This window comes from Girardinichthys multiradiatus, chromosome 21, assembly GCF_021462225.1.
Source record: "Girardinichthys multiradiatus isolate DD_20200921_A chromosome 21, DD_fGirMul_XY1, whole genome shotgun sequence".
Classification (NCBI taxonomy): Eukaryota; Metazoa; Chordata; class Actinopteri; order Cyprinodontiformes; family Goodeidae; genus Girardinichthys; species Girardinichthys multiradiatus.
Window position 1 is genome coordinate 7,691,519 of NC_061813.1, and position 25,255 is coordinate 7,716,773.

Sequence of the window (25,255 nt, forward strand, 5' to 3'; positions counted from 1 at the left end):
TTTATTCTCTGGTACGTCTGTCACATGAACCCAGAGGATTGTTCTGTATTTGTTGATTTTTATTGATGCAGACTTTGGCTGCTCTATGACTGGGGCTGTTTTTGACAAATAAATTATTTTTTGTTTACTTTAAACATTTTGATCTTAAGATATAAAATGTCAATTTGTTTGGGTTATGAAGAAAATATTTACGTATTCATAAATCTTAAAGTAAATTCGTAATTGGCTAAAACCTGTATCAGCCATTCAGGGTCATACAAAATTAAAGATTGGGAATTGGTCACCATATTTTTTATTGGTTGATCTAGATTTCCTTTTAAAACTCAGCTCAGAGGTAATAAACCCTAAGTGTTTCAGGAATTTCCGATTCTTCTTTTGTGATTAATTAGCATAGTGTTTGGTAAAGGTCAAACCTGCACTGTTTAAAACTGAACTGGACTGGGCTGGACTGGATGTATGTGAAAAAATTTGATTTCTGTCCACCTCATATAATTTGCTTTCTGAACACACAACAGGGATTCTGCTGGTTTATGAGGTGGTGTAGATCATCTCGGCATGGAATAAGTCCTACCTTGGTCTTCCTGTCTGCAGTCGTGAGGTCCTTGCTTGCCGTTGAGCTGCCTCCATTGGTTGCAGCCTTCAAAGGTTTTTTGGCCTTGTCTCCGTCTGCTTTGACAGCCTTTTCCTTCTTGCTGTCTTTCTTCTCTAGCGTCTTTTGATCTTGCGTCTCCCCTTTTTCTATCTTCTGAGCTTCTTTTACAGCAGGCTTCTCCAGGGGCATGGCTGCCTCGTCCTCTTTCTCCATCTCCTTGGCTTCACCCGTGTCGGCCTTTTCTTTCTCTGCTGCCGCTTGGGGTTTTACCTCCACGTATGTCTTCGTCTCCATCTTGTGATCAGTCGGGTCAAGCTTGACGAGTGCTGGCTGTTGCTCTGAAGTTGTTTCCACCTTGCGCTGCTCTTTGTCGTCCTTAATCTCTGTTTTTTCTGCTATTTCAATTGTTTTGTTTTCTGCTTTTTCTTTCCCTTTGGAAACCTGGTCTTTGTCATGTCTATCTACGTGTTCTACTTTCTCCTCTTCCTCTTTGAACATCTCGTTTTTGTCCACCTTTTCCAAATTTTCTGCTTTCTCATCGTGTTTGTTCTCCACTTTCTTTTCCTCTTTAAATTTCTCATTGTTGTTGGTCTTCTCCACATTATCACCTTTGTTCTCCACCTTGTCGATTATCTCCACCTTCTCTGTCATTTCCACTTTCACAGGTGAGTCTTCTAGCTTGGGTTTTTTGTCTTCCTTTTCATCCGTCTGCTGAACAGTTTCCTCTTTTTCCCTCTCTTTCTCTTTTACCTTCTCTGTTTCCTTTTGCTCATCCACCCTTTCTGCCTGCTTCTCCGTCTCCTTTGTTTTGTCTGCTTGTTTTTCTTCTTCAACCTTTTCTTCTTCCTGACTGTTTGCTTTCTCCTTGCCCTTTTCTACCTCATTCTCCTCTTTGACTAGACTTTCATTAGTTGTGAATTTAACCTTCACGCTCCCGTGCTCAGCTTTGTTCAAGACATCCAACGGGTCCACCTTCTTCACGCCGTCCTCCTGTTTGTTCTCCTTCTCTGTTATCTCTGACTTGTCAGATTTAACTACAAATAAAGAAAAGAAAGAAAGTTACATTTTCAGAGGTTAGAGCCACATAACCTAAAAATCTTTAAGTATAAAAAGTAATTAAATAATAAACAGCAGTTTTTTCTCATGCTAAGGAACCAATTTGAATATTTGCCTCAAGCAAAAGAACAATCCACAGCTGAGTGGTGAGGACCCAACTCGGCTAGAGGTACTGTATTGGTCCTCTAGCTGAGTCAGCTGCTAGATTACTGAGGCAACTGGTTGCTTGAGAGAATAACGTTTTCAGGTAAGAAATCCTCTGTTGTTCAGTATGGTTCTAAAGAAATCAATAACCAATGTCTCCACACACATTCATACCGCATGGTTTTAACAGCATTAAATAGCTGCAGCAGTAAGTGTTTTTTTTCTTTCTCAGTGTCTGAGCCAAATGAACAACAGAGTGTTTATAGGTATTTTTGACCTTCTGTTCCACCACGTGTAGCACTAAGCTGAAGTAACATTTAAAGGCAAAACAACGGCGTTTTCAGGAAACTAACTGTAGATGGACGTAACATTTGATTGAGTTGCCAGACGGTGTCCTTGAAATAATGTTTTGACAGCTTAATTACTGTTAGGCTAATAAACATTCGTTAGTAAAGATTAGGTGTAGAAAAGTAAGACTTTCAGCTGCTTCCCTTCACTGCCACTGTATTTTACACAGTCACTGCATAGCTCAATAATTTAAAATATCCTGGTGACACGCTTATTGGGAGAATACTGAGTGCTGGTGCATAAATGTGTTCAACAGAGTACAAATGCTGGTCATAAATGGAGCAGAAATTACCACTACCGAAATGCTGCCAAAACCTTTGCTTTTAGCTCCAACTTCATGTTAAGTGAGTTAAAAAACAAGCAAAGAAAGAACGGTTTGTGCAACAAACACCTGTTACACTTTCATTTACATAAAATCTGAAATGATTGAATAAAAAGCAATAAAGGTGGAATTAAACAAGCCATGTCACCACTACATTAAGTAAAATAACACTGAGCAGGAAAAATAAATACATTTGCTCTGACAATGCATAAAATGAAAGTAGAGAGGAATAATCTTTGTGTTGTATCTGGGAGAATCTGGTATTTTATTTCTAGGAGAACACCAGTCAGTCAGTCCTGACAGTTTTCTGCATGCCTCAACAAGTCAAACAAGCTTTTTTTTAACCTTTAGTGTGATGTACATATACAGGGGTTGGACAATGAAACTGAAACACCTGGTTTTAGACCACAATAATTTATTAGTATGGTGTAGGGCCTCCTATTGCTGCCAATACAGCGTCAATTCTTCTTGGGAATGATATATACAAGTCCTGTACAGTGGTAAGAGGGATTTTAAGCCATTCTTCTTGCAGGATAGTGGCCAGGTCACTACGTGATATTGGTGGAGGAAAACGTTTCCTGACTCGCTCCTCCAAAACACCCCAAAGTGGCTCAATAATATTTAGATGTGGTGACTGTGCAGGCCATGGAAGATGTTCAACTTCCCTTTCATGTTCATCAAACCAATCTTTTACCAGTCTTGCTGTGTGTATTGGTGCATTGTCATCCTGATACAAGGCGCCGCCTTTCCTCTGCTGTCGTATGCTGTTGCAGTCTAAACCTGGTGTATTCAAATCTAAAGTATCAACTAAATGTGAAAAGGTACGCATTCATTTCAGATCATTGGTCAGCAATAAACACAGAGCAGCTCAAAAATCCTTTATGGATAATTTTGCCCGTTATTTCATACAGGTCGGTCAGCAGCCTTCAGCAGAACAATATGCATTAAACACGTCTCACATTTCCCCAATATCTGTCCGAACTCTGTGTTCTGATCCTCACACTGGCTGTTTAAGTGCACTTTGTGCTTCACAAACAAGGACAGTTGTTGTTTGCATTCTCAATATATTATCTGCTTCTTATTCAGCCAACAAGTGTTTTTCCCACATTAGATGGATACTGGAAGGAGGACTGTGCTGCTGGCGCTTTCCTTGGTTTGCATCATATCATACTTGTTGAGCCGATGGGAAGTCTTTCATTTTACATCTCATGGTTATTGCAGCTTTCAGAGAAATACCCGAGGTTTATCCAAACAGTAACAGGTTTAGGTCATCTGTTATTTAACAGGAACCTTTGGATGGGGTAAAATTTATGACTGATTTCGAAGGACTTATAATTGAAATTATTTTCTTCTTTTCCTGTACAAACCAGAGCAGTATTGTCCCTAGAGATGGCACATCTCTGAGCAAAATGTTTTGGCTCAGGAGAGCTAAAAGTATGATGAATTGTACACTCTAAGTCCAAGTTGTTCACATTTACAGACGTGGAGAGGTACAGTATGTGAACACCTTAAAGGACAAAACCTACACAAGGTCACCAAGCAGGAAAATAAAAGACCTCAAAGTCAGAGGTCAGAGTAGCAAATATTGATTATCAGATATAAAAAGACAGGAGTGGAGAGGAGACTGTGCATGAGATGAAAAGGGGAGCACTGGAAGAAAAACCAGGAGCAGTACATTAAACCTGGGGTTTCGAGGCCTGAGCTAATCAGAAAGAGGCCAGAACCTCAAACTGTGAGATCTGGCCTGTCCCAGAGAACACAAACATGCAGATCACTATAACAAATCAAATGCATGGGATAGAACAAAGCCTCCGCTTTCTTTGTTGTAAACATGTATGGCTCAGGAGATGAACCTGATCTTTTAATTCGGGCAGAAACCCGGTACATGTCAGCTGTGAGAAGCCTGCAGAAAATGGCTTCATTAAAGCTTCCAGCAGAAGATGTCCCCCAGGCTACGTTACTCTCTCCCATACTGCTTCCTGAGTGTCTCATTCCCACAAACTGAATGTCTACATTTTATTCCTTCATACTGGACCCTACATTCATCAAAAATGTGTACCTGCCCTGACACCTTTTCAGTCATTCTATCAATTCTGCTTCTCAAATGAATGCAGCTAAACAGGAACATTAAGCTAAACTTGGTCTCACATTAGCCCGTTTCAAGCAAACAAACCTGTCAAGAAGAGAGGATACAAGGAGACACATTTATACAGCATGAGGGGACCAACGCAGAAGAGGCAGCTAAAGAAGTATGAGCTGTTGATAGAGACCCACAATGGAGAAAGGAGGTGTTGAGAAGCTAGTGGCATGGAAATGGAATAATGTTCCCAGCTACTATAACCTTTGCTCTGAAGGGTCTCTCTGCAGTTCAGATGTAGTAGACCTGCTAGAACAAACCTGACAAGGGAGGAGATATGCAAAGGTCTAACAGTAAAGGATCTGAGTGTTTCTCCATAACTGGCAAAGAGCAGCAGAGAACAATGAGCATCCGGGTGCAGTGAGCCAATTAATTTTAAAGTTTCATTAGCAGAGAACACTTAAAGCTCATTAAGGGCTGTTACAGCTTAGACTATCCTGTAGAGCACAGCTTCCACTCAGACCTTTTGTTCTTGTTGGATCATGTTAAAATATGCAGACTCTACGCTTCTATTTTAACTGTGCTCAAGGCTGTCTCCAATAAAAATCCATCCCGAGAACTTGGAAATTTATGCTGGTCTCTCCTGACTTTCTGTGCGACACTGTTCCATCATGATGCACAACTTATTGTTTGGTAAACAACAATAACAGACTAGTTTCTGAAGCATTTTTAGCACCTCCAAGAGGATTATGTAATCAGCCAGGGCAAGACACTGTCCTAATAAAACCCTGTCGTTGCTTATTCAAATAACAATCTAAAATCCGCTGGGTCTGAAAAGGATGGAATGAAAGCATCCTGAGAGGTGATTCAGTTACATTTGGTAGACATATTAAGCAGGTGCTAAAAGGTGATGGAATAGACACAAAGACAGTTGATATTTCATATCTTGTATATTTTAATCTCTTATTCAATTCAGCATGCAAAACACTGTTGAATGTGTGAATCAAACAGGAAATACCTTTTACTTAGTCATTGCAAGGACTGCACTCTAGGGTTTGGCAAGTTTTTTTCCGCAGTCAACGTTGGAGGAATTTTACTATTAATATATTATAATTTAACATAATGAGTGAGATACTGCGTAGTAAGTGAATGAGAATGTCTAATGTCTAAATGAACAGAACAGGTTTGTATTGTTTTATAAGCTTATTGTTGTTTTTAATTGTCTGTTCTTATTGTTCTTTCTTTGTTTTAAGCTTTAAAGATTCCTCGAGCACTTTGGTGCATCTGTGATTGTCCTAAAGTGCTTTATAAAAATAAAGTAAGTGAAAGTAAAGTAAGGTGAAATACGAATAAAGTAAATTGAAGTAGCATCCAAACTGGTGTGACATGTTTGATTAGTTGAGAAAGACTGGATGGTCATTGGTAAGTAATGCAGATACAGTTAGACAGTTATACCCTGTGGAGTATTGCTGGTGTGTCTCTGCACAATAACGTCAAGACTGGTCCTCTCCCACATTTTTAAACCAACCACATAGCAAGAGCTCTTAATCTAACTAGACATACTGGCAGCTAACATCCTTCTGCACAGAAAACGCAAAACCAAACACAGTCATGGAATTAGTGGAGACTACTGGTTACCATGGAGACTGATGCAAGCTGGTGGACAGATAATGTTGACATAGAAGTCACACTGATTTCTAAGGCAAGCCTCCATGCTGTTTGGTTGTCATGTCATGGCAGGTGATTTTCCCAGTTTGATGTGCTACATGTGGAGGAAAATAACATCCTCCAGACAATAGGAACACAATTTTTAAAGATTAAATAGGAGTAAATGACTTGTTTCCTGTTTCTTGTTAATGCAGAACCAACATTCATTGTAAGCATGCTTTGACATCCCTCATCAGTCAATACCTCCCAGTTACATCACCACTCTGTACAACGGCTCTCTCTAATGACAGCCTACACTTGAGTTGGTTCTGCCGTATTTGTCTGATGATAGTTGTCCAGACATGACAGGAGATAAAACCCGGTGTTGTAAAGAGTGAAATACCAATGGGTCTCCTCTAAAACAGATGGTGCAAAATGCAACAAACTTGGTGTGGTCTGTCTTAAGGGACAGAGCTTTCAGGAACTTTGTTGTTGACCTCATATACCCATTAGTTAACCTAGCCTCGCTCTGAAATGTGATTTGGCACATACATTACTACTGCTCAATACAGCACATGCAAATACACAACACAATTTCAATCGAATGCTTTTAAAATTGTCTACAAGGCATCCTGTCTGACTGGTTATCTTCATGCACTGTTTGGACGGACATTGTTGCAACTAATCAGTAGTATTAAAACTTCATCAGGGATGGCAACACCTTTGACCTCTGGTGGTTGTTCTAGAAATACCTGCTTTTTGTTAATGCCAGCGGAGGTATTTGAATTTCTCTTTTCTAATTCTTAACCTTAAAGCTTTATTTCTCATATACTTTACAGCTATAAAAATTATTCACCCAATTTATTCATGCTTGGTGCCATACTTCATCTAAGCATTATCAGGAAATGTATGCACATCACTTCATTTATGTTAATACCTGTTAGCACCTACCTCTCAATGTACCTTTTTGTTTTTCATATTTTCTTATCAACCCATTTTGGAGAAACGAGGCAAAGAACAAGCCACCTCTACAGATCCATACTTTACTTTTGTTGGAACACAGCATAAGAAACCAGACTGAAAATATGACTTTAGAGCTTATGAATGAAGCTAGAACAGAATGACACACATCAGCAGCTACAGATATCTACCAATGACCTTGCTAGGAATGCAAGTAGAGGAGTACAATACAGCCTTGGGGCCATGCTTCTGTTTAAACTTCAGAGGAGTAAAAAAAAAAAAAAAAAAGAAATGAAGAATGATCCCCCTTTAATGACTAGAACAACAGAAGTTTTGACAAATGATCTTGACAAGGACTTATTTTCACTCCATCAATCATTATGAGATATGCTGACCCTGAATCCAAGTGTTGCTCAGAGAGTCAGCTACAATATATCTGATGCCTAAGAAGAATAAAAGACAGTGATTCAATTGGTTAATATTTACTGGCAAGTTATCACACATGTTCAGTTTGTGCAAACCTGTGGCTAAAACACTACGTGTAACTACAGAACAACCAAAAAATGTCAATAGCCAGGCATTTCTAGCGGGTGGCTGCTGACATTTTTTGTCTTTGAATTGAAATGTGTTCCAAACAGCAGGTCATCCTGAGTTCAGACACCGAGATCTGATCTGAAATTGCTCTGAGACAAAAAAAAAAAAACGCCTTTAAAACAAGACCCAACATCACTAAGAATTAATATTCTTTGTACATGTTCCAAGCTGTAAAATTGAGACTCATCAATCCTTTGACAGCCCTGATCTCATATATGACAAACTATTTCATTATAAATTTAAATATACCATGCACTATATGTTTGCAATATTTATGAACAGCGTTGGAAAATCAACAACAATGACCAAATGAACAAGGTTCAAATTTACCTGTAAACCAGATATTCACAAGCCCTTTCATCAATATGTAAGAAGGACCCCTCAAAATAAAGACCTCAAATAGTAGATTGGGCTCTACCTACCATCCATTGCGATGAAGGGGTTTGTGTTGGAGTTGAAATCCAGGCTAATGCAGCCGCCAGTTGCAAGGTCATCAATGCTCCAAGTCATAGTCTCTATGTTACCAGCATCAAAGCCTTTTCCTTTGTTTGTGCTTATTTCTTGTTTAACTTCAGTTCCATAAAACTCAATATCTTTAGGATGATCATGTACGGAAGTAGATTTTTCTTCAGTTAATGAGCCAACAGTTGGTGTAGGTAAGATGTCTTCACTACTGTACCCTTTGAGGCTGAGGGGCACTGGAAGAACAATTTTTTCCAGTTCCCTCCCCGGCTTCAGGTCCTCTAGTGTGACCTCTAATGGTGAGAGAGGAAAGCCAACACTTTGGTCCTTCAGATGGGGCAACAAAGACAGGCAGAGCTGGGGCTCAGGTGGGGCTTGGCGCAAATCAAGATGTGTGGCACCAGCTGCTGAAAGGGTAGGTGGTGGTGTTAGTGGTTGATCTTCTGCAACAGTCAGTGAGCGCTTCATGGAGTGCTGTGAGCGGCGAGGGCCACCCATTGGTGATGGCAGTTGGGTAGATTCTGGCCCATCTCCAAGTGGGTATTTATCAGGCAGCGCTAGACTTGAGGGTACTGACAAGTGGGAGCACTCAGACATTGCTCGCCTCATTGCTTTCCTCTGTTGCTGAGCCCGCCCAGTGAAACAGGGTTCCAACTCATCTTCCTCAGCCTCATTCTCTTCACTGCTATTGCCTGAGGAGCCCTCAAATAGCTTTTGCTCTGCAACGTCAACCCCGGCTTCAATCACAATCTTGTCATCCATCTTTAGAGGATTGTCATTCACTTTTCCAATGATGGAAGGATTAGGGGCCATCTGGGGCATGGCAAACTTTAGGCTGGATTCAGAAAAACTGGATTTGCTCCATGGATCATCCAGAGGGTCTTTGCATACTGTAGCCCCTGTCAGAGAGACTTCAACTGAGTCTGAAGGGATAGCACTTGTGGATGATGAGAGCTCTATATGTTTGGTAGGAGATCCAGGAACCGGTGACAGGCAGGTCCTGGTGCTGCCTAGAGCAGAAGGTAGTCGACCTGGGGATGCTGGGGACGGAGATGGCGAAGAGGAGAGAGGGCTGTCGGGGCTTTCCCCTGCACTACCCAGGGAAGTGTTACCCATAGATGTGCTGCTAGAGATACCCCCACCTCTGCTAGGCACCTTCAGGGCTGCATCCATGCTGCCTGTGCCTGGCTGTTCAAAGAAGCATAGTTTGTCTTCATCTTTAAGTCCAGCTGACATAGGTCCAGCACTCATCACCACGCCCTCTGGGGTGCCCTTCTCCATGCCTGAAGAGTGCCGCCAATCCCAGCCCTGAACCGGCATGGAGGGTGGCACCTTACACAGCTCACTGTACTCTGAGAAAGGAGAGCCAGGTTGCTGATCGGAGAGAGAAGACATAGTGTCTCTCCTATCTGTTCACTCTGTACCTCTTCCTATGCTTCAAAGTCTGTCTCTTTCAAAGTCTAAGATGGCAAAAAGGAATCTTCACCACTTTTCTTTCTAAATCCTTTCTTGTCCTCCGTTGTTGTTCTTTTGCGTCTGGTCACTCATGTGTGCTCCGCTTTCTGTGTCAGTGTGTGTCTCTGCTCTGAACTCAATCACACACTGATACTAACTGAACCGTCTGCTGCTTCTCTCGCTCTCTCTCTGGTCCTCATGGCTTATTGCAGTCATCACGTGACCTAGTTGTGGATTCCAATTGGCCAAAGTCAGTTCCGAGATCCCACCTACTGTGGTGGAGTGAGTGAGCCTCCTCCTTCTTCTTTCCCCCCTCTGTTTTCCAGCTCTCCCATCCAGCCCTTTCTTTCTGTTGCTGTGCCTCTTGGCAAAACATAATCGTAAACACAAAACTTCGTCTTGCCCTTGGACCTCTTGAGTGTGGGTTGTGGAGTGGTACAGGAGAGAAAACTGAAAACTAATTTCAGAGCTCTCTAGACCATATACAGTCCACAAATCTGCACTTGAATGTATCAACACAGCTCTCACAACCAATACAAATGCATTATACAGGCATTTTTCTAACCATATTGTTTCAACTCACACTGTCTGGGGGTTAAACTTTCTTTTTCTTTCTGTACTTTCTTAACTCTTTCAGTTTGACCCAAAGATGAGGAAAATGTAAAATAAAGTTGTTTTATGTATCTTGTCTTCTAGCCCAAAGTCTATTTTGTGGTCTCTCAGGGAGTACTTTAACCCTGCTTGACGCAGATTGGCACACAGCCCCTGTTGCACAGAGGCACAAACCATTGGCACTAATATGTGCAGGACAAATTGGGAAAAAAACTATGGACAAAAAAAATTATTGTAAATTATTGTATTTGTATTGAATTTTTCAAGAGTCTTAGCCTTAGCAGCCTAAGTGTCTATAATTTGCTGGTCTATTTGTTTTGAATGAAAATTAGGAACAGCTGAGCAAAATAGTAAGGGAGACAAATGAGGAGTATGGCTCTGATGCGTAGCTCTTACACTCTGAAAGCCTTCCTTCTCTACTTACATACAGTATATAAACATATATAGGTTGTTGGTTACCGAGTAAGCAGACATGCTTACGCATGCACAAATACAGTCAGGTATGTGCTATTCAGGCTGAATCAGACAAAAACGGCATGTCATAGCATTGAGTGTTTGACAGGATTTTAGCTTTGCTTCCAAACATTTACCCTTACACCCATTTTGCATCTACACTGTAGATCTGGAATGATGAAGTGAACATAACATTGTCAAGTAATTTCTAAAGTGATTAAAGTGATGCTTTTGAATTTTTCGGTGAAACTGTCTCCCCTTAGCCGAAAATACTGAACGAAATACAACAATTTACCATGCTTCATTATTTTGGTTACTTTAGGTTAAAACTGATTATAAACTGAAAATTCAGACTCTGAAAATGACCATTAAAGTAATTGATGGACACTTTAAGTAAGTAAATCAATAAATAAAACTTTAAGATTAAAAATCACGAAGTGCTTCATAAGAGAAACCACAAACAAAATACAGACTACAAACAAGACAGATTTAAAAAGACTTTCGAAGCCCCACTCTCGTCTCACTAACTGGCTTTTAAAATAAAGCGAAGATTCCACCAATCTCACTGGGCTACTGAAGACAAGGCTCCGCCTCCTTTTGTTTTTTTGTTTTACTTTAATGGAGGAAGGTCAGCAGGACCTGATCACAGGACTTCAGAAACTTGCTGGGCAAGCAGATGGAGAAGTTCTCGGTGCTTGACCATGAAGAGTTCTCCAAATCAGTAAAAAATATTAAAATGTGATCTGAAATAACCTAGGATCCAATATTAGTGTATTAGGAGCAGAGTTTTATGTGGGAACTTGGATGATTTTGTCAAGGGAGGTTTTGGTAAGATATGTGTACATTGTATTGCAATAATCCAGACTTGACAAATCAAAAGCATTAATAATTATTTCCAGTTCAAGACATGAAACAGTGGAGCCCAATCTGGCAATAATTCTCAGATGATAGAAGCAGTAATGAACCAGAGACTAGATATGAGCAGCCAGTGTAAAACCAGACCTTCTTTTTGTGGGGGTTTTGTAGCACTAGTGGCCTTTGAGTAGATGGACAGGAAGAAGGGCATAGAGAAGGGGAAGACATGCAGCAAATGGTCCAGGGTCAGGAATTGAACTGAGGACAAGTGCGTTGAGGACTGTAGCCTCTACATATGGTGAGCCATGGCACCCCAAACCAGAGTTTCTAATAGAAGACTGTCAAAGTACCAAGAGATACAAGGGTCTCTTTTATCTTACATATGTTGAACTTACAAAGGTAAGTATCTCAGTTGGTTCTATGTTAACTAAAGACAACTGTCAGCCTTTTGTCTACCTTGTGGCTGAGTCTTACCACTTTAAAACCCTGTGCATTTTAGAAACTTCATCAGGGTGAAAGGAGACATACAACTCAATATCATCTGTATAGAAGTGATGAGATGGTTTTAAAAGATGACAGAATCTACCCAAGAAGGAGCAGAAATAACAAAAAAAGGAGAGGCCCCATTAAGCCTTGGGAAACACAAACTGGGGACCAGATGAAAAGGATATTTGTACATTGAGCCACCCACAAAAAATGATAAAACAATCAGTCAGACAAGTAGGATGTGACCCACTGCAAAGCAGAATCCATAATGCTAGCCTGTACAACAAGTATACAACATTAGAGTAAGAAACACAACTCCATAAAGTTGTCTACCTATGTGTTGTGTAACTGGGTCTGGAATCCAAACCCAGAGTTTTAGAGTCAGCAAACATTTCACAGTAAAGGTCAGTGTGGTGGAAATAAAAGGGTTATCTGAGGGCAGAGTGACAGGCTTCTGGAAGGCTGAGTTTTACATACACTGCCAGTCAAACCACCAAGCAGTTCAGGGTGTTCCTGGGGCTGTTGGATTACACTGAAGGCTAAATGTCAGCACAAAACAACAATTTATGATAAGTCAAATGGGCATATAGGGACACAGCAGGACTATGAATGAGGAGTGGGAGTTAGATAAGGGCAGACAGATGGAGTCGAGAGGCAAAAATGTGAGGGAGGAAAGGGGCAACAATGGATGATAGGAAAATGGGAGTCAATATTTTTGTGTAGGCTCACAACACAAGAGGGCAAGAAAGAACCAGAAGCGAGGCTAGCAGGTGTAATATATGAAATGCATCTTGCTTTTTGCCCAGAATGTCAAGAAACACAATTAAGTACTGCCTGTTTCAAGAGTTTGAGATGTTACACCGAAGGCATACCAAATTTCACTTGAGAAAAGCTTTATGCTGTGCCAATACAGTGTCTGATTTCATGGAACTTTATCACATTCTGTCATAATAGAACAAAATTAAATACATTTAATTGGTATTTTATAGACCAAAACAATGTTGTGTATAACTGTGAAGGACTAAAAAAAATGATGCCTAGGTTTTGAAAACTTTAGGAAAAAGAAAAGTGTGGTCTGCATTTGTACTCAGCCCCTCTGAGTCAATAGAACACCTTTGAGCTACACTTATTTTTTCACTCATTCTACTTTGCAAAATAAGTCAGTCTAAGTCAGATTTGATAAAGAACGTCTGAGAAAAACAATTTTCAATACTGGCCACGGATTTTCAACTGGATTTATGTTTGGACTTTCACTGGGTCATTCATTTAACATGACCATGCTTTAGTCTAAACTTCTCAAACTGTGGTACAAGTACGACTGGTGGTAGCTAGGTTACCTTTGGGGATGCTCAGATAAAACTTTGGTATTCATCTTTAACAAGAAAAATATATAAAGATGCTGTTGAACTAATGTGCTCAAACATCCATCAAGATGAACGGTTGAAGGTTCAAACAGATACAACTCAAAAGGGAAGGCCAGTAGGCAAAATCCCAAGAACTAAAGGAAGACACTAAAGAAAGATGTTCAAAAAGAATGTGAACAATTTAATGACACACAAACTGCCGGAAGTATAAATAAAAAGTTTATTACTGCAGCTATCACTATGTTTTAACCACAAGGCAGTCATCTAGGATTTTGCCGATGGGGTTCAAGAGAAATCTTGGAGTTCTGGTTTCAGGTGGCCTTTTTGTTTCTTTTTCCGATTTGAAACTTGGAAATGTTTTGCTACGCATCTTCATTATGTAACAAAATTATACAACTCCCCACCCCCTATTGTGTGACAAAACAAACAGGAAAACAACTCGTGCTGTAGTGCCATAACAAAATCTCTTGACAGTACAGTAGTACCTCAAAAGCTCAGTGTTTAGTAAGGTGGTAACATCAGATAATTACTCCCATTCTGTTGTAGCTCTTGTTGAATATTTAGGGTCATTGTCCTGCTGGAAGGTGTACCTCCACCCCAGCTTCAGGTCTTCAGGTCTCACATTTAGCTACATAAAACTTGCCATTACATCTGAAGAGTTTCCATGCCTCCTGCTGAAAAAAAAGAGCTCTTTCCTCCACATGTTTGCTGTGCCCCCTACATAGTTTTAGGAAAACTGCATAACAGACTTATTTTGGTTTTCTTTGAGAAATTACTTTCTTCTAGGCATTTTTCAATGAAATCCAGATTTGTGGAGTGCACGAAAGATAGTTCTGTCGACAAACGCTCCCACCTGAGCTGAGGATCTCTACTGCTCCTCCAGAGTTAACATGGACTCTTTGGTTGCTTCTCTGAATAATACTCTTCTTGCCCAATCTGACATTTTATGTGAACTATCTCTTCGTTAAATTACAGTTTAAATTTCATAAAGGGGGACTTTATTTACTAAATAGATTACTTTGATTGGTAGCTTTTAACTTTATGAATTTAGGAGTAAAGGGAGTTGAATACAAAATACACTTTTCAGATTTTTATTTGTAAAAAATTGAAAACCATCAATCTTTTCCCTTCCACTTAACAATTACGCTTTCCTTTGTGTTGATTCATAAAATAACAAAAATCCCAATGAAATACATTGAAGTTTGTGGTTGTAATGTGACAAAAATGTAAAACAAAAAACGTTAAAGCCACATAAATACTTTTGTAAGTTGTCAGTTGTAAATATAAAAGCAAATTAATGAACAGTTTAACAGTTCAACTGATTGTAGATTTCAGTGATGGACAGAAATTCTGTTTTTATGTAAAGTATAATAAAAACTGCATGTGTGATATTGATCTTTCGGTTTTTTTCTAAGGATTGTTGGTTCTGAAGTCCCAATTTGCTACTTATTGGTATTAAAATGCATTGATAAACACATCACTGAGGAATTCCTGCTCCGATGATGATATAACAGCACCCAGTGGATGGTGGGCCTATGCGCTTCAGGGAGGTGGCATTATCAGCACAGCACAAACAGATTTGGTATTTTGGTGACCCACCATGAGTTTGACTTCAAGGAAGTGCACAGAGATACATGGCAGGGGTTGTGTCACAAACAATCAGGCATCAGAGAGCATTGATGCAGCTTTCACTCTTACAAAAAGTACTAAGAAAATGTTGATATTAAGATATAAATTGAGGACATTGGATATTCAGTTCTGGATTTGTTTAAATTCTCAGTGGGTATGTCAGCTGGTTATTATGGAAGTTAATGGTTCTTATCTAAAACTATTCTGCCTTCTTCCTTTTCTTCAGTCCACCCGTCAATCAGCTTCACCCAGCTCCAACTGACACCTACATGTTTGGACACCACTTAAAGGCAGCCTGTCACCACATTTGGAAGGCAAATCGCAACCGTCTGAATCAGATGTACACATGCATCAACTCTAAGTAACTGCATCCAGAAAGCCTGAGAGCATATCAATCAAAATCACTGTCACCTTTTACAGAAACATCTACAATGCGGGCGGGCAGTTGTAGGTAGTTTGGTCAATAAGCTAGACAAACTGGCACCCATGAAGACCCACATATATCCAAACAAAGTGGGGTGGCTAAACCCAGTCTGACAGGTGGGCAGAGGCACAGACACACTCGGCAGCCAGTTTTATATTAGTAGCAGAATCTATGGCTATCCTTTAGCTGTGGTGTATGGCTGCCAAATACCAAGTCCTACAACAGAAAAGTAAAAAAATCCCTTGTGTGCTCTAAATACAGAAAAGCAGGAATTGAAAGGAGTGCTGATCACAGGTGTGAAAGAGGAGAAGGGGAAAGATAATCCCTGAATGGATGAAGTACGGAGTCAGACAGTATTCAGTTCTGATCTATTTATTGCTGAACTGCATCCAGTCTGCTGCTCGCCTCGCCACGAGACGACACCCCCACTCTCACTAAACGTCTATAGTTTCCTCGGTAGCCCCTATTCACATTAGTCGCCAAAGCAACTGCCTCACGTTGCTATAGCAACAGGCTCCTCATAAGAGGGGTTTCTTCATCCTTGTTGGGGGTGGGGGGTTCGGAGGAAAAACACTTCGGTGCCCCTTGCAAGTAATGATGACTGTAAGTGTGTTTTCAAATGTATTTCCTTTTACCAATTTATTCTGCCTGTTTCAACAGGTCAGTGCCTCAATGTATGGGTGTGTTTTGTATAGGTTAAAACATCACTGGAAACCAAAAGGCTACGTAAAACTATTCATATCCTTTGAACCTTCTGACATGTTACAACCACAAACCTCAATTTAGTTAATTAGGATTTCATGATACAGACGAGCAAAAAATAGTGGATAATTGATAAGTGAAAGGAAACTAAAAAAATTTAAATAGTGTGGTTTATATTTTTCTTTAGTTCCCGTGAGACAATAAGCGGTGGAACCACCATTTGCTGCAGTTATAGCTGAAGTTCCTTTGAGCCTCTAACAGCTTTGCACATCTGCAGACATCTGAAGGTCTGAAGTCTTCATTGCAGAATAGCTCAAGCTCAGTCAGATTGGATGGAGAAAGTAATTTAACACCAATGATCAAGTCTTATCACAGATTCTCAGTTGGATTTAGGTCTGGACGATGCTTAGGCCATTCTAATAAATAAACATACTATCATTTAAACTATTCTATTCTAGCTCTAGCTCTATATTTAAGGTTGCTTTTTCTGCTGGAAGGTGAACCTTTGCTCCAGTCTTTTACAGCCTCCGAACAGGTTTAACTGTACGGTAACCATTCATGACTGCAGTAACCATAAACTCTGCATCAAAGGGATCCCCAAGATAATGAGTCAATTTGTCCAAATTTTGAAAGTTTAATTGGACGAGGATCTTCTACCAGACTGGTTCTTTTATATTACTCACAAACCAACTAAGACATGGATTAAAATAAAAGAAAACAAGGGTTTTAGGATGTCCAACTCAGAAAAGGAACAGTACAAGCAGGGCAGAAAAAGAGGCACATGGACAGTCTTCTACACAAAGCAAGAAAGGTCGCTAGTAAATACACAATAGACTATTTGGATTAAACTTCAATATTTAACAAAACAAACATTTCCTGACAAAAACTAATTTGCAGAACAAACAACAGTCTTCTCAGCCACCCAGTGTATTTCTGGTTGATGTGAAAAGCATGCTTTGATGTAAGGTCATGCTTGTCACCATGGCGAAGAAGCTAGACCACTTCCTGGCTTCTTAACCAGTTTTACCTGTCCTCCATCCATCCATCCATGGTCACGGAGGGTCTTAATTGTTTAGAAAAAGGCTATTTAAGGCAATTTAGTGGAAAAATACTGTTATTGTTACTCCTTTGCTTTATCAACATGCTGTCTGCCAGTTTAAAATATTTATATGACACCACTACAGAAATACACTAAAACCTATTGATTTCATTAATTAATATGCTGTTTTTGACTACCTCCCACAGAGGTTTCTGTACTGTCCTCCTTTAACAATCAGCTCCTAAGGGGTTTCTGATCAGCTCCATCCCTTTATACAGTTTGTTTTGTTACCTCTGCCTGAACTATAAAACCATTTGATCAGTGGACCCAAATATTCACTAGATTTATTAGCAATCCAAAAACAGAAAGCAAGAGCTATCTACAGGTCCTTCTCAAAATATTAGCATATTGTGATAAAGTTCATTATTTTCCATAATGTCATGATGAAAATTTAACATTCATATATTTTAGATTCATTGCACACTAACTGAAATATTTCAGGTCTTTTATTGTCTTAATACGGATGATTTTGGCATACAGCTCATGAAAACCCAAAATTCCTATCTCACAAAATTAGCATATTTCATCCGACCAATAAAAGAAAAGTGTTTTTAATACAAAAAACGTCAACCTTCAAATAATCATGTACAGTTATACACTCAATACTTGGTCGGGAATCCTTTGGCAGAAATGACTGCTTCAATGCGGCGTGGCATGGAGGCAATCAGCCTGTGGCACTGCTGAGGTCTTATGGAGGCCCAGGATGCTTCGATAGCGGCCTTTAGCTCATCCAGAGTGTTGGGTCTTGAGTCTCTCAACGTTCTCTTCACAATATCCCACAGATTCTCTATGGGGTTCAGGTCAGGAGAGTTGGCAGGCCAATTGAGCACAGTGATACCATGGTCAGTAAACCATTTACCAGTGGTTTTGGCACTGTGAGCAGGTGCCAGGCCGTGCTGAAAAAGGAAATCTTCATCTCCATAAAGCTTTTCAGCAGATGGAAGCATGAAGTGCTCCAAAATCTCCTGATAGCTAGCTGCATTGACCCTGCCCTTGATAAAACACAGTGGACCAACACCAGCAGCTGACACGGCACCCCAGACCATCACTGACTGGGGGTACTTGACACTGGACTTCTGGCATTTTGGCATTTCCTTCTCCCCAGTCTTCCTCCAGACTCTGGCACCTTGATTTCCGAATGACATGCAGAATTTGCTTTCATCCGAAAAAAGTACTTTGGACCACTGAGCAACAGTCCAGTGCTGCTTCTCTGTAGCCCAGGTCTGGGGAATGCGGCACCTGTAGCCCATTTCCTGCACACGCCTGTGCACGGTGGCTCTGGATGTTTCTACTCCAGACTCAGTCCACTGCTTCCGCAGGTCCCCCAAGGTCTGGAATCGGCCCTTCTCCACAATCTTCCTCAGGGTCCGGTCACCTCTTCTCGTTGTGCAGCGTTTTCTGCCACACTTTTTCCTTCTCACAGACTTCCCACTGAGGTGCCTTGATACAGCACTCTGGGAACAGCCTATTCGTTCAGAAATTTCTTTCTGTGTCTTACCCTCTTGCTTGAGGGTGTCAATAGTGGCCTTCTGGACAGCAGTCAGGTCGGCAGTCTTACCCATGATTGGGGTTTTGAGTGATGAACCAGGCTGGGAGTTTTAAAGGCCTCAGGAATCTTTTGCAGGTGTTTAGAGTTAACTCGTTGATTCAGATGATTAGGTTCATAGCTCGTTTAGAGACCCTTTTAATGATATGCTAATTTTGTGAGATAGGAATTTTGGGTTTTCATGAGCTGTATGCCAAAATCATCCGTATTAAGACAATAAAAGACCTGAAATATTTCAGTTAGTGTGCAATGAATCTAAAATATATGAATGTTAAATTTTCATCATGACATTATGGAAAATAATGAACTTTATCACAATATGCTAATATTTTGAGAAGGACCTGTATGGTTGGTACATGCAGTAGTTTGCCTCCTACATGTCACTGCACTGCCAGTTTTGTCATCTCTAATTTCTGTTGCTGCTCCTACAGAAATGTTAGCTGATCCTTAGTCTCTATGGCAACCCCTGCTCTTTGTCCTTTTTTCCCTCCATATTGTTTTTTCCCCAAAGCCACATCATGTCTCAGCCCATGTCCATCTACAAAGAAAGTCTAGGCAGGAAATATTGAAAACAACTTGGTGACCTTTAGTGACATTTTACATGTATTTCCATCTCTTTTAATGTGATCTTTCAAACTAGTTCATGTAAATGCTTCACAGTGAGGAAGCTATGTAAATAGCACTGAAGGACAAACTGATGCTGACACAACCTAAGGACATTCCTGAACAGTTTGCATATTTAACCCTGCTACAGACACTTTCAGGGCAAGCTGTGCACAGTGCCACCTGCTCATCTGCCTTGTTGAATCATCATTAGTGCTTTGCTTCCTCTAAAGCAGTGGTTCTCAATTATATTCTGTCTATTAGTGTGCTTTTTTTTCACGGTGTGAATATCGATTATTGTCTATAGCAGCAATATTAATATCGGATATTATATTGGCTCAAATTTTCATATCGGTACATCCCTAGCTAAGTCATATTGTTATATAAAGTTGCATTTATATTACAGTGGGGAGAACAAGTATTTGATACACTGCTAATTTTGCAGATTTTCCCACTTGCAAAGCATCTAGAAGTCTTTAATTTTTATCATAGATACTTATAGTGGCGCTTTTTCTGGTCTTACGCATGCACCTGTGGCAGGCTGCCGTTACAAAATGGAGAGCGGTCCTTGTTGAAGTCCAATCGGATATCCTAATCCATTTATTGTTTGCTGGGTGACTATACATACAAAAAAGTCCTTAGCTCCCACAAGCACGGTCAAAACTGTGTACTCATTTGCACCACACCTGTGCTTTATTGACACAACTTATCAATACATTTGAGCAGCTCCCTGAGCGCCCCCTAATAGCTCCACCATTCTGGCCCCTAATTGTACATGGCTTGGACATTACAATTACACACAAGTGAAGCCACATAATGTTTTAACCGTAGTACATCGTAATAATCAAAATGTTACATTTTAAACAAAACATATCCGACTCAATTTTTTTAATAAATATTTAAACACTTTATGTATAATACCATATAAATACTGACTCACAATATTTCATTTTCTTAAATTGATATCCACCAGTTTACCAATAGAGATAACGTGGTTCAAATTATGTATTGTTCTCCACTAACAAACAATTTTTTTATTGGTCTTCAAATCGCACTTATTTTGGTTTTGATTTCGACAGATCGAACCGCTCTATATTTAGCTGGAAATACATTTATAAGTTTTCCAATCAGCCATGAGTTGCGGGGGGCAATAGGATCTGCAATTAGAACTATATCCCCAACCTTCAGATTCCGTTTCATCTGATTCCACTTATGTCTTTCTTGAAGATTGACCAGATAATTCTTTGCACCATCTTTTCCAAAAGAGATCAGAGATGTATTCAAAGGTTGTTTCCATCTTCGACGAACATATTGATCTTGCTGGATACCAGGATACCAGGAGGGAGAGTTGGTTTGTGTTTCAGAATGAGCAGATGATTAGGCGTTAATGGTTCCAAGTTATTAGGATCAACAGATATTTTTGTTATGGGTCTGTCATTAAGAATGACTTCTGCTTCACATAACACTTTGTAGCGGTTCATCAGTAAGTGTCTGTTGATGTAATACAGAACATAATACTTTTCGAATCAATCTTATCATACTTTCCCATGCACCTCCATGATGTGAAGCTGAGGGTGGATTAAATGTCCACTCAATTCTATCGTGCAGGAGGGTTTTCTTTATATTGTCGTGGTTCAAATCTTCAATAGTCTTCTTCACTTCCTTTTCAGCTGATGTTAAATTTGTACCATTGTCACAACGAAAATGTGAAACAGGTCCTCTTCTGCACATAAAACGCTGAATAGCACTGATACATGAATCAGTGTCTAATGAATGTGCTACCGCAAGGTGGACTGCCCGACTGGCCATGCATGAAAATATGACTAACGTTTTAAAAAACGAACGCCCATATTTAACTTCAATAGGTCCAAAGTAGTCAATTCCCACATTTGTGAAGGGAAGTAAATCTGGAGTGGTTCCTTCACTTGGTAGGTCCGCCATTTTTTGTTCGCATAACTTTCCTTTGAATCGTTTGCAAAACACGCATCTTGATAGTACTTTTCTGGTTGCTGCATTTGCATGAGTTATCCAATATTTTTCTCTTAAATTTTAGAGGACATGATTCCTTCCAATGTGCCTTGATTGTTCATGAATGTTTTTGATTATTAAACTTGATACATGTTCTTTACTGGCTAAAATAATAGAATGTTTGCCCTCTTCTGGCATAGCAGTTTTTGAGAGCCTACCACCAACTCGAAGCACTCAATCTTGAAGAATTGGACTTAACTTAAAAATATAATTCTTCCAACGGGAGTTGTAACTCTGTTTTGACAAGTTTGTCCATTTGTGTGGCAAGGACAGCTGCACCTCCAAACGTGGGATGGTAAGTGGTGCCACTCTAGCTTTACTGAGCAGAAAAGACACATGAACTTGTCTGGAACCATTTTCTAATCGTAGATATGTTACAGTGCCATAGCCATTGTTGCTGGCATCTGCAAAATGGTGAAATTGTGCACTGACAGTTGTTCCAAAATCTGGAGGTTTTAAGCATCTGTTTGCTTGAAAAGCAGATAAGATGTCTAACTCTGCTAACCAATTTATCCATTGTTGTTTTAACTGTGAGGGAATTTCGTTATCCCAACCATAATTCCTTCTACAAAGTTCTTGTAGCAAAGGTTTTGCAGGAAGTGTAGCAGGAGCAAGATAACCAAGAGGATCGTATACTGAAGCAATCACTGACATAATTCCACGCTGAGAAAGTAGTTTCATTTTGGCATCCATTGTGAAGATGAAGTTATCATTTTTCAAACAACATTGTAGCCCTAAGGCTTTTTCTGTTGGAAGTTGATCTTTGTCTAGATTGAGTACACTGAACTTTTTGGAATGTTCCTTTTCAGGAATAGCTTGAAGAAATGCTCAGTTGTTACTGACCCATTGAGTAAGATGGAAGCGTCCTTTTTGTCACAAATCACTCAAGCCATTAGCAACCTGTATTCCTTCTTCAACAGAAGGTGAACTTCTCAAACAATCATCAACATAGAAGTTCTTATTAACCGTTTCAACAATGTTGCTTGAAAATTCTTGGCGATGATCTTCAGCTGTTCATTTTTAAAGCACAACATGCACAGCTAGGAGAAGAAACCGCTCCAAACAGATGTACTGTCATTCTGTACTCAGTCACTTCTTTAGCTAAATCTCCGCCTGGCCACCACAGAAATTGGAGAAAGTCTTTGTGCTCCTCAGCAACTTTAACTTGGTAGAACATTGATTTTTTTATTGGACATAAATGCCAGAGGTTCTTACTGGAATCAGAATCAGAAAAGCTTTATTGCCAAGTACGTTTTTGGACATACAAGGAATTTGTTTTGGTGTAGTCGGTGCAATACAGTACAAATTAAACAGTATAAACATATCTACAATATAATATAAATATATGTGCACAGTTTTAAGTGAGTGAGAGTAAATATAGAGCAGTATAAGATGCAAGAGCAATACAACAGTGCAGGTGATCATTGTGCAAGTATGGCAGTGCAAGTAAAGCAGAAGTCCATGCTGAGCGTTAATGTAACGCATAGAGTTACAGGTTACAGGTGTCCTGTCAGCAAAAAAAAAAGGGGGGGGGGGGGGGAGTGTCAGGATGGTTTCCGGGCTTTGTTAACCAGGCTGGTGGCAGATGGGAAAAAACTGTTCTTGTGGCGTGAGGTTTTGGTCCGGATGGACCGCAGCCTCCTGCCAGAGGGGAGAGTCTCAAAGAGTCTGTGACCGGGGTGGGAGGGATCAGCCAGAATCTTCCCTGCCCGCTTCAGGGTCCTGGAGGTGTACAGTTCCTGGAGCGACAGTAGACTGCAGCCAATCACCTTCTCAGCAGACCGAATGACACGCTGCAGCCTGCCCTTATCCTTGGCTGTAGCAGCGGCGTACCAGATGGTGATGGAGGAGGTGAGGATGGACTCAATGAAGGCTGTGTAGAAGTGCACCATCATAGTCTTTGGCTGGTTGAATTTCTTCAGCTGCCGCAGGAAGAACATCCTCTGCTGGGCTTTCTTGATGAGGGAGCTGATGTTTGGCTCCCACTTGAGATCCTGGGAGATGATGGTTCCCAGGAAGCGGAAAGATTCCACAGTGTCAATTGTGGAGTCACAGAGGGTGATGGGGGCAGGTGGGGCTGGGTTCTGCCTGAAGTCCACAACCATCTCTACTGTCTTTAGAGCGTTGAGCTCAAGGTTGTTCTGGCTGCACCAGTCCAACAGATGGTCCACCTCCCATCTGTACGCAGACTCGTCACCATCAGAGATGAGTCCGATCAGGGTGGTATCGTCCGCAAACTTCAGAAGCTTGACAGACTGGTGACTGGAGGTGCAGCTGTTGGTGTACAGGGAGAAGAGCAGAGGAGAGAGAACACAGCCTTGGGGGGAACCGGTGCTGATGGTCAGGGAGTCAGAGACGTGCTTCCCCAGCCTCACGCGCTGCTTCCTGTCAGACAGGAAGTCAGTGATCCACCTGCAGGTGGAGTCGGGCACACTCAGCTGGGAGAGCTTCTCCTGTAGCAGAACTGGGACGATGGTGTTGAAGGCAGAGCTGAAATCCACAAACAGGATCCTGGCATAGGTTCCTGTGGAGTCCAGGTGCCGGAGGATGAAGTGAAGGGCTAGGTTGACTGCATCATCTACAGACCTGTTGGCTCTGTAGGCAAACTGCAGGGGGTCCAGGAGCGGGTCGGTGATGTCTTTTAGGTGTGAGAGCACAAGGCTCTCAAAGGACTTCATCACCACAGAGGTCAGGGCGACGGGTCTGAAGTCATTAAGCCCTGTGGTCCTTGGCTTCTTGGGAACAGGGACGATGGTGGAGGACTTGAAGCAGGCTGGCACATGACATGTCTCCAGTGAGGTGTTAAAAATGTCTGTGAAGACTGGAGATAGCTGATCAGCGCAGTGCTTCAGGCTGGCTGGTGAGACAGAATCCGGACCAGCAGCTTTCCGGGGGTTCTGTCTCATGAAGAGTTTGTTGACGTCCCTCTCCTGGATGGAAAGAGCCGTCCTCGGCGTGGGTAGGGGGCTGGTGGGGGGGAACTTCAGGGTGGGGGTTGGAGGTGCCAAGGCCCCTCTTGAGGTTGGGGAGGTGGGGGTGGTGGATTGTGGCTGCAGCTGTTGGGGGGCGTCGTGGGGGATGGTTGCAGGACTGTCCCTTTGTCTTTCAAAGCGGCAGTAGAACTCGTTCAGGTCGTTGGCGAGGCGTCGGTCGTTGATGGAGTGGGGGGCTTTCGGCTTGTAGTTGGTGATTTGCTTGAGCCCTTTCCAGACAGACGCAGAGTCGTTGGCTGAGAACTGGATTTGGAGCTTCTCAGAGTACAGTCGTTTGGCCTCTTTCACTGCCTTGCCAAACTTGTACTTTGCCTCTCTGTATATGTCTTTGTCCCCACTCCTGAAGGCCTCTTCCTTATCCAGTCTTAACCTTCTGAGTTTGGCTGTGAACCAGGGTTTGTCGTTGTTGTAACTCACCCTGGTGCATGATGGTACACAGCTGTCCGCACAGAAGCTGATGTAGGAAGTCACAGCCTCTGTGTACTCGTCCAGACTGTTGGTAGTAGTCCTGAACACATCCCAGTCTGTACAGCCTAAACACGCCTGGAGATTCTCCACAGCCTCACTGCTCCACTTCCTTGTCGTCCTCACAACAGGTTTGCAGAGCTTTAGTTTCTGCCTGTATGCAGGAATCAGGTGGACCATGATGTGGTCGGATTGGCCCAGTGCAGCACGTGGGACGGCGTGATAAGCGTCTTTGATGGTGGTGTAACAGTGATCCAGAATGTTGTCCTCTCTGGTCGGACATTTGATAAACTGTCTATATTTGGGGAGTTCGTGGGTCAGATTACCTTTGTTAAAGTC

The 25,255-nt window shown here is 41.2% G+C and overlaps 1 protein-coding gene across 12 annotated transcripts in view; it reads right to left on the bottom strand.

Moving 5' to 3' along the window:
* The window catches only part of LOC124858091 (microtubule-associated protein 4), a 155,251-nt gene that overhangs the window by 29,470 nt on the left and 100,526 nt on the right, over positions 1 to 25,255 (bottom strand). For 11 of the 12 annotated variants that reach the window (XM_047349866.1, XM_047349875.1, XM_047349874.1 and 8 more), the window contains one exon: positions 572 to 1,626. In XM_047349866.1, the coding sequence (XP_047205822.1) occupies positions 572 to 1,626 (1,055 nt within the window). Of the gene's footprint in view, positions 1 to 571; positions 1,627 to 8,162; positions 9,804 to 25,255 lie in introns of those variants that run through there. The other variant, XM_047349876.1, reaches the window with a different exon arrangement.